Source organism: Triticum dicoccoides, chromosome 6A (genome assembly GCF_002162155.2).
Source record: "Triticum dicoccoides isolate Atlit2015 ecotype Zavitan chromosome 6A, WEW_v2.0, whole genome shotgun sequence".
NCBI classification, from domain to species: domain Eukaryota; kingdom Viridiplantae; phylum Streptophyta; class Magnoliopsida; order Poales; family Poaceae; genus Triticum; species Triticum dicoccoides.
This window is the reverse complement of record NC_041390.1, coordinates 621,220,472-621,229,800: the sequence shown is the minus strand read 5'-3', so window position 1 is coordinate 621,229,800 and position 9,329 is coordinate 621,220,472. Positions and strand designations below refer to the sequence as shown.

General features: G+C 46.0%; 2 protein-coding genes across 3 annotated transcripts; both read right to left on the bottom strand.

Moving 5' to 3' along the window:
* Positions 1 to 266: 266 nt before the first annotated feature.
* LOC119314717 (putative B3 domain-containing protein Os03g0621600) lies at positions 267 to 2,849 on the bottom strand. 2 transcript variants are annotated; one of them, XM_037589414.1, is made up of 5 exons: positions 2,624 to 2,849; positions 2,469 to 2,553; positions 1,417 to 1,591; positions 915 to 1,168; positions 267 to 751 (listed from the first exon to the last, which is right to left on the bottom strand). In XM_037589414.1, the coding sequence occupies exons 2-5, from the start codon at positions 2,520 to 2,522 to the stop codon at positions 497 to 499; spliced, it is 738 nt and encodes a 245-aa protein (XP_037445311.1). In that variant the 5' UTR covers positions 2,523 to 2,553; positions 2,624 to 2,849; the 3' UTR covers positions 267 to 496. The 2 variants fall into 2 exon arrangements, with proteins under 2 accessions (XP_037445311.1, XP_037445310.1); XM_037589413.1 differs by having other exon boundaries at positions 915 to 1,177; positions 1,258 to 1,591; positions 2,624 to 2,844.
* A 4,086-nt stretch (positions 2,850 to 6,935) lies between these two features.
* LOC119314716 lies at positions 6,936 to 8,680 on the bottom strand. The gene is made up of 3 exons (XM_037589412.1): positions 8,629 to 8,680; positions 7,394 to 7,764; positions 6,936 to 7,314 (listed from the first exon to the last, which is right to left on the bottom strand). The coding sequence occupies exons 1-3, from the start codon at positions 8,639 to 8,641 to the stop codon at positions 7,216 to 7,218; spliced, it is 483 nt and encodes a 160-aa protein (XP_037445309.1). The 5' UTR covers positions 8,642 to 8,680; the 3' UTR covers positions 6,936 to 7,215.
* Positions 8,681 to 9,329: the final 649 nt, after the last annotated feature.

The window sequence follows — 9,329 nt, the reverse complement described above, 5'->3', positions numbered from 1 at the left end:
TGGTAAATATATTTCAGTCTGTGTCACTCTAGGGGAAAACAGTCAATTCTTGTGCCTGTTGCTAGGTACTGCATAGTAGTTTCGTGCACAATCACACCTCAATCCTAATTAAAAAAGAGGGTTTTATCTTGTGCTAAACTAACGATATCATGGTAATGACAACAAATACAAAGTGTTGCACCCGCTCGCGCAAAAGCTGGACCAAATAGAGTACTCATTTCCTTTCGTCACTGGAGCAAGCGACACAGGCATGGAGATGGAGGGTCATCATTAAACGCCAAGTGAGTACTAGTTAGTGGCAGAGTATGGTCCAGCCTTTCCACAAATTACATTACATGCATGCTACAAAGTCGTTTAACAGCTACTACAAGTCATTTGAATGGAGTGAGTAAAGTTGTTCAACAGTCAGCTCTCTCATGGCAGGAGGTATCAGAGGTCTAAATCATACTACATCATACCATACATAAATAAGAAATCACAAATCTAAATGCCTGAGCTACACCTCCATTTCCGACCGAATCAGATGGACAATCAACATCCGGCCATACTTCTTTTTTGCTTCAAAGAGACACACATCCCCTACCTTCAGGCCATTCTCCCAACCAAATTCCTCCCACCCGTCGCGAATCCAACTCATTCTGGCACCACGTCCAACATCGAACTTAGTACACCACGCTTTGCCCTCTACCTGAAGGTAATTTTTTGTTTTCCGAGCGGGGAGCCATTCCGAAGCAAATTCGCGGCAGAAGGTCTGTTTAGAAATGCACAAGTTCACAGATTCAGGTGAATGTTAATTCAAAGGAGATCATTCCAAGTTTTCAATGCTTCTAACCAATGGTTAATTTGCATAACCAACGACAAAGTACAAATAAAGCCGAGAATGTGACTGTGGATAAACGAGTAGGTAAACTCACCACAGGATATGTTCGGCATCCTCTACCCTTGCCCTTGCTGCCAATAATAGAGATTTCAGTCATCTCTTTGACATAGACAGGAATTTCAGATCCAATTGCTTGTACTTTCTCCTCAACTCTTTTCTTCATTTGCGTAGACAGAGTCGCCCCCTGGGCCAAAATAGAGGTATGCTGGGAAGGCCCCCCAACATGATTGGACAGAGGTGGCGAACCGTCTTCAAGATTCATAGATGGCTGGTCATTCGCCTTGTGAGCTTCGTGTCCTGGAAAACATACAATATGGTGAACACGTAATGACGAGAAGTGATTTCAAATAGTTCACACAATCAGAAGTGATAGTTACCATTCATCACACGTTGATCAGAAAGAGTGCTCGAAGGAACATCTCCAAATATCTCAGTAGGTCGTTGACAAAAGAAAAAAGATTTCTCGTGACCGCTTGGATTGAATATGTGAGCCTTAAAGCAGAAGTTCCCACGGTCCACAAACAGAACGGAGTTACCTTCTTGTATGTTAGTTGCATCCACAAACTCCTCCCATCCGTCGGACGAAAGAAATGGCTCGTAGTCGTCCCTAATAACTTCAAAATCAAACACGCCATCACGAGCTATGATTTTGACAAACTCGGTCTCGGGGGCTATGTTCTCCAAATGACTTCCAAACTCACGCCGCATGCTCTGTCGAAGCATAAGGCAGATACATATTGGTTAGAGCCAGATTTAATTTCCACCGTTTGTGCATATGGAATTTCATGCTTTTCGCAAGAAATGCAGACATAATTCAGAACACACGGCTGCCAACAGACATGGAGAACAAACAAATGCAAAAATGCACATATGTCCGTGTACGTGAATAGGATTTGCAACACACAAAAAATGCACGAGTGGGTGGCGTGCTTATACACGAAGAACGGCTGAACATCGGCATTGCCAATCCAACTCGATCGGCTATAAACAGTTTGGAAATAGTCTGAACAGTAAAATTTCACGCTTAAGCGGCACGAGTAATCTACCAAGTCATCATTTTTGGCAAACATCAATTGATATAGCACACTCATGGCACACCAACGCTGTAAGACACTAGTAATTATCTCCAACAACATTTCTTCCATCACACGCAGGGGTGCACGGTAGTAATTATAAGAGCTTGGCTTCCAAATTACAATATCGGTAAACAGTTTGACACACATTTTTTTCATGCGACCTCTTCATATTTGTTTTCCAAGCAAAACACCCTCGCTGGAAGGAACAATGCTATCATCAGTCTATTTGCAGGCAGATTTTGGCATCACAAACTACATGTGGGGGCTAAGAATGAAACTGGGACCTTTATCTTTTATCTTTATCATTCAGTGGACTCCACGGCAAGCTGATGAAGCAGGCAAACTAATTTGAGTGCATCCAGCAACTAAAACACCCGAAGCAGAGGAACGGAGAGCAGAGGAGACACATGACCTACACAGACTGACTGACCGACCCACCCTGCTAGATGCAGCATTGGATTGGAACCGTAATAATGAATCAATGGGAGGGAGGGGGAGGGGGAGGCTCTCACCACGCCGTACCGGACGTCGGCGGCGGCCACGAGGGTGAACATCTGCCCCGACATCTCGCACGCGTCGCGGCCTGTCGCCGGAGACCTGCCACCACAGACAGCGTCCGGTGAGAAATCCAGAAGTAACCAGCAAGGATCTGGGCGGCGGTGGTTACCTTGGTCTGTAGATCGATCGCCGCTCCTCGCGTCTTCCGCCTGCGAACCCGGCGGCGTGATGGGCTGGTCGTTTTGGGCAACGAGGCGGTGGCTACCATCAATCCAGAAGTAACCAGCAAGGCTCAGGGCAGCGAGCTAATAAGCAGAAAAGTTCAGTCTTTTTCAGTGGGAATGCTGGGGCTTCTATTCGAGTGGGTGTAAGGAATGCATTAGATATTCATAGAGAAGCACTCACAGAAAAATATCTTGGGCTACCAACTCCATCTGGTAGGCTCAAGGAGAGTCACTTTGAACACATCCATGAGTGTTCAAGATGTAGGGTGCAAGGCTGGTGTGAGAAAAAGCTTTCATGTGCTGCAAAGGAAGTCCTTCTTAAGACAGTGGTTCAGGCTTTACCAACCTACGCTATGAGCTGTTTCAAGCTCACAAAGGGGTTGTGCAGAAAGGTCATGACAGTAATGTCCAAGTACTGGTGGGCGGGATCACTTGATAAAAGAGGAATGCACTGGCAGTCATGGGAGAAAATGTCTGTCTCAAAATTCAGAGGTGGGATGGGATTCAGAGACTTGGAGACTTTTAATGATGCCATGTTGGCAAAGCAGGCCTGGAGGCTATTGGAGAGGCCACATAGCTTGTGTGCACGCGTACTAAAAGGGAGGTATTATCCTAATGGTGATTTCTTGAGTGCAGATTGCCCAAGGAGTGCGTCACCCACTTGGCGAGCTATCATTATTGGTAGGAGCATGTTGAAAGAAGGCTTGATAAGGCGTGTCGGCGACGGGATGACGACAGAAATATGGCATGACAAGTGGATAAACGGGACTGTTTCCATGAAACCTATCTGCCGTCTATCTGAGGAGCCAGTACAGTTAGTTGCTGATCTTCTTGACAACACAGGGCAGTGGAATACTCACTTGATTCGGAGTATGTTTATTGCACCTGATGCGGATGCAATCTTGAGCATGCCGCGACCAAGAATCACAGGCCCAGATTTTTGGGGCTGGACATGGGAGAAGACTGGAGAGTTTACAGTCCGGTCGGCTTATAGAATGACAATGGACAAAAAATTTAACTTGCAAGTTCAGAGTTCATCTTCTGATGGTGGAGAAGGAACATGGAGGGCTCTTTGGAAACTACAAGTTCAGCCAAAAATTAGAGTTTTCATGTGGAGAGTGTTGAAGGATATGTTACCAGCACATGGGGAGTTATGCAGGCGCCATATCAGAACAGATGCAATTTGCCCAATGTGTGGAGGAAGCGATGAATCTTTATATCATGCGCTGATAACCTGCGAGCATGCAGTGCTGTTTTGGGAAGCAGCCAAGGATTTTTTTGAATTAAAACTTCCAGCGTTACATCCTGTGACGTGGGCAAGAGATTTGCTAGATCATACTTTCATGTGCAAGAAGGATGCAGCAGTTTCTGTGTCGGTTTTGTGGGCGATTTGGAGCAACAGGAACAAATATACTCACAAGGAGATTGCCTATCAACCGTACAGATCAATGCAGCTAATACAGGAGCTAGTGCGAGCTCTTGACATTCCGGCAGTGGAGGAGCAACAAGTTAAAACTCAACCTAAGTGGGATCCTCCAAGCGTGGGATGGATCAAAGTTAACACCGACGGTGCAGTCGGATGTGCACAGAAGTGTGCGGGGACTGGGGCGATCGCGAGAGATCACTCAGGTATGTTTGCTGCAGCCCAGACAACTAAGTATGAAGCTATATCAGATCCATTTATTATTGAATCATTGGCATGCCGAGATGGCTTGCGAATGGCTATGGAGAAGGGCTACCAGAAGGTAATACTGGAGACAGACTGCCAGATGATTGCTACGGCATGGGAGGCGGGGCAAGACCGATCCGAGGCCGGACATATCTTCAGAGAGATGAAGATGTATCTCTCAAACTTTCAGGGATTTTCTTTAGTATTCTCTAATCGGAGTGCGAACTTTGCGGCTCATCTGTGTGCAAAGGAAGCACTTAATTTGGAGTGCTGCAGCTCCTCATTTGATGTAATCCCTGCGTTCTTGATTGCCCAAGTGCAATCAGAATTTATACCGCTTAATCAGTAATAAGATGCCTTGATGGCGGTTTCAAAAAAAAAAAATTTATTCACCCACCGTAGGAGTGTCAGTGAGGTGGGTACTGCTGACCGTAGCTTAGTGCATCTGGACATTAATTACCTTGCTTTATTACCTGAAATCTCTCCCACGCATGCATCGTTGCAATGGAGCCGACGCAGGAACCTTGCCGATTGGGCATGGATGCAGGCGGCATGCGCCGCTCTAGTTAATAGGGTGATTTAATAGGGCAGTTAGAGAGCAAATTAAGCAGATTTATTTCCTAAATCTCTACTACATGCCTGTATCTCCTTGGTCTTTGGGTTGTGGCTTAAGGGCCCAATAAACCTGGACAGAAGGAGTATTTCCTGAAATATTTGATGATTGTAACCATTATAAGACACGATTTCCAATAAACTGGGCGAACACTGACATGTGGGCCACGCCTTGCAGCAAGAGACGGAGCCGTGACGGCGCTCTTCGTTTGCCGAGTTCCATCTGACGGCAACTCGGTAAACATTTACTATTACTTTTTTTAAACATAATTCGAGAGGGCATTTCTTGAGGAGTGGCAGGACCAGTTTAAATTGTTGCGTCGTTCACAATCAATAAGCAGAGAAAGATTCATCGTGACAGTTTGTATCCCTTACAAAGTGAGCATTGTTGACTGGTCTAGTCTTTTTTTTGAATCATTTTATCGGAATTCCATGGTTCATAGTTTTGCCTTGGAATTCCATGGTTCATAGCTTTGCCGAGTTCTCGACCGGAAGAACTCGACAAACATAGCTGGTGGTTTAGTCCCACCTCGCTTCTTGAAAGAACGACGCGACCAGCCTAAATAGGCGCTTCGTCTAGATGCACTAAGCTACGGTCAGCATTACACTTTGTGGTGGATATGTCTGTCACTATGAAAGCTAAATTTCCTAGTTACAGTTTGTATCCATCATTTTGACACCACAGCCATCCTGTCTTAGGGTTACGCAAGTCGAGGCGGACGACATCGCGGTAACGACGCCGGACGCCGAGAGGAGCACGTGACACCATGTCCACCTTGTCTTAGAGTTACACGAGTCGAGGCGAACGTCGTCGCGGTAGCGACAACGGACGCAGATACGGGCACATGATACCACTGCCACCTCGTCCTAGCGTTACTCGAGTCGAGGCGGATGTCGTCGCGGTAGCGAGGACGGGCGCCGAGACGAGCGTGTGACACCACTGCCACCCCGTCCTATGGTTACGTGAGTCGAGGCGGATGTCGTTGCGGTAGCGATGACGGGTGCCGAGGCGAGCATGTGACACCACCACAACCCCGTCCTAGGGTTACCAGAGTTGAGGGGGACGTCGTGGCAGTAGCGATGACGGGCGCTGGGATGAGCACGTGACACCACTGCCACCAAGTCCTAGGGTTACGGGAGTCGCGGCGGACGCCGTCGCGGTAGCGACGGCGAAGGCCGAGCCAAATTGACATAAAAATATTCGCGTAAAAATATATTCATGTTTTTAAAAAAATGTCAGAAATTTCAGAAAATGTCAGAAATTTCAGAAAATGTTCATTTTTTTAGAAAATATCACAAATTCAGAAGTTGTTCATTTCTAAAAATATGGTCTTGCTTTGAAATATTCTTATTACTTTAAGTTGTTTATAGTAGATAAATTCAATGAACATTTCGATTCAAGCGAAAAACAGTAGATCAATTTAATAAGTATGCTGTTTTTTTGTTTAATAAAATTATATTCCTGGAAAGTTTTAATCGAAAGGGAATAGAGGCTAATTTATTCTTTCTGTGTAAAAGTAGCAATTCATTTTCGTTGAAAGTGCTAGTTCATTTCAACAAACACATGCATGGAGATGGAGGGTCATCATTAAACGCCAACAGATGAGTAGAGCACTACACTAGCTAGAGGCAGAGTAAATTACAAAGGATCCTATCCTATTTCTTGTATTACCTTGAATTTTTGGTATATTTTGTGAAAAAAAAGAAACTCCACTCTTTGCTGTTGATAAATCGAAATCCCTATTCACTCCTTTGGGTATCCTTTTTCCCCATAAGGATATTGAATACAAGGAACTCTCTTTAGTGCTACTGCATGCTACAAAGCTACGCACTACAAGTCATGTGAATGAAGTGAGTCAACTTGTCCAATAGTCAACCCTCTCATTGCAGGGTATCGGAGGACTAAATCATACACCATACAGACCATACATTTTTTATTTTTATTTTAACATGGAAAGGCGCTAATAGGTGCCACATTCATTCAGCTCAAATGCATAGTAGAGCATGGATCACAAAGTCATGTAGATGAACCATACATAAAAAAAATAAAAAAATACAAACCATACATGAATAAGAAAACACAAATCTGAATGTGTGAGCTACACCTCTGGCCGAATCAGATGGACTATCAACATCTGACCTTTCTTCTCTTTCAATTCAAAGAGACACACATCCTCTACGTTCATGTCAATGTCCTTAACAAACTCCTTCCACCCGCTGTAAATCCAACTCTTTTTGTCAGGACGTCCCACACCTTCAACTTTGAAGTTGGTAGGCCATGTCTTCGTTTTGCCCTCTACCTGAAGGACAATTTGTGATTTCTTGCCATGCCGAAGCAAATTTGTTCGAAAAGGTCTGTTCAGAAATGCAGGTTAATTTGCAAGCCAATAACAAATCCGAGAATGTGACTGGATAAATTAGTACGTAAACTCACCACGACAGGACATGTCCGTCTTCCTCTATTACTGCTCTTGGTGCCTTCAATAGAGGTTTTGGTCATTTTCTTAACATACTCCCTCTGTTCGGAATTACTTGTCTCGGATATGGATGTATCTAGATGTATTTTAGTTCTAGATACATCCATATTCGAGACAAGTAATTCCGAACAGAGGGAGTTGATTGGAAAATTAGACTGAATTTCTTCGACTTTCTCCTCAACCCTCTTCTTCATTGGTGTAGGTAAAGTTGCGGTCTTGTCTAAAATATAGGTATGCTGTGAAGGCCCCCCGAAATGATTGGACAGAGGTGGCAAACAATCTTCAAGATTCATAGATGGCTGGTCATTCGCCTTTTGAGCTTCGTGTCCTAGAAAACACACAATATGGTGAGCACGTAATGACAAGAAGTATGTCCGTCTGATAACAACAATGACAAATTTTAATATGCATGAGTGATGTTCCAACTATAGATTTGCAACTGCTTAAACTACACACAACCGATGAAGGTTTAGGGAAGTTGACATTTTATCGTGTATAATATATTCTGTGTGCAAGTAAATTATAGCTTTGTAAAGAAGAGTTATGATATGAAGCAAATCATTTTCAAACAGCAATGCTAACTAGTCAAAGGGAAGTGACTGAATGCAGAGTTGACTTGCACATGTTACAGTTTTCCTGAGTCTAGGATGATGCAAGAATTAGACTCAACGGAACAGAGGCAACCCAAGTGCCCTTGCTCTGGCAGATATCTTCCAGGGGAAAATGGTGGCAGATAACCAATAATAGTTATCACTTGTACAACTATATAGACACCCAACAGGAGGTGTACTTCACTACTTCAAACCACAGAAAGCACACATGCACGTACGTCTATAGTTCTATACCCAGTAACACAGCACGTGCGTCTTCTCCACTGGAGAGAATCGCCCCACTGCAGCAGCACGAGGTCACCTGCCTGAACTAACTGAACCCATTTGTATCTGCTGACCCGGCTGATGCTAACAAAGCCTAACATACGGCAATGGATCAAATGATTCAAATCCACTCGACAGCACGCAACAGGCCTAACTGATTGAAAAAACCCACCGCATCAACAGCCCTAGATCGACACGAAACCAACACCGCATCCCCGGAATCTCAAATCTAAGACGCCTATAGAGCTAACTATGCAGGCCTCGGGAATTCCGATTTCAAATTAGACGCCGGTGGACGGCATCGGCTGGCGACGTACCTGAGGTTGCCATCCTGCACGGGGACCGCTCGACAGCAGGCGCGACGGCAGGCCCGGTGGTGGACGACGGCGACGAGCAGCGCACTGCGAACGGCCGCGAGGCGGCTGGACCTGGAAGGAAGAAGGGCGGTGGCGAGAGGAGGGATCTGAGGTGGAGCTGGATGAAGCGGGCGGAGGAGGCAGCAGCTTCATGATACAGAGTACATTTAAACACACAGGCTATACACATCCGATGGACAGGTTACAACAGAAACGTGAGAGCCGGAAGGGATCACGACGTGCATGGAGGCGTGGGCATGCATGCGCGCGTGGGTGCCGTGTCTCCCGAGAGACTCGCGCGAGGACGTTGGCCTCCTGACGAGCGTGGCCCAGTGTCGGCCGTGACAGTCTTCCAACACCGTCCGCGAGTTGCGACGTCGTTGGCATGTGAAGGACACGCACCTCACCATGGTGAGAGAGACGCGCTCGCCAACGGACTGGAGATTGATCTCGATGTGCTTGGTGCAGCACGCTGGTCCTGCACGGGGTTGCCGGACATGTACATGGCGCTGACATTTTCACAGTAGACAACGGTGGCGCGTGGCGGAGGGCGACAACGCTCGGTGAGAAGTTGCCGTAGCCAACACGACTCGGCGGCGGTGTTGGCGATCCCCCTGTACTCGGCCTTGGCGCTGGACAGAGACATGGTGTTCTGGCGTTTC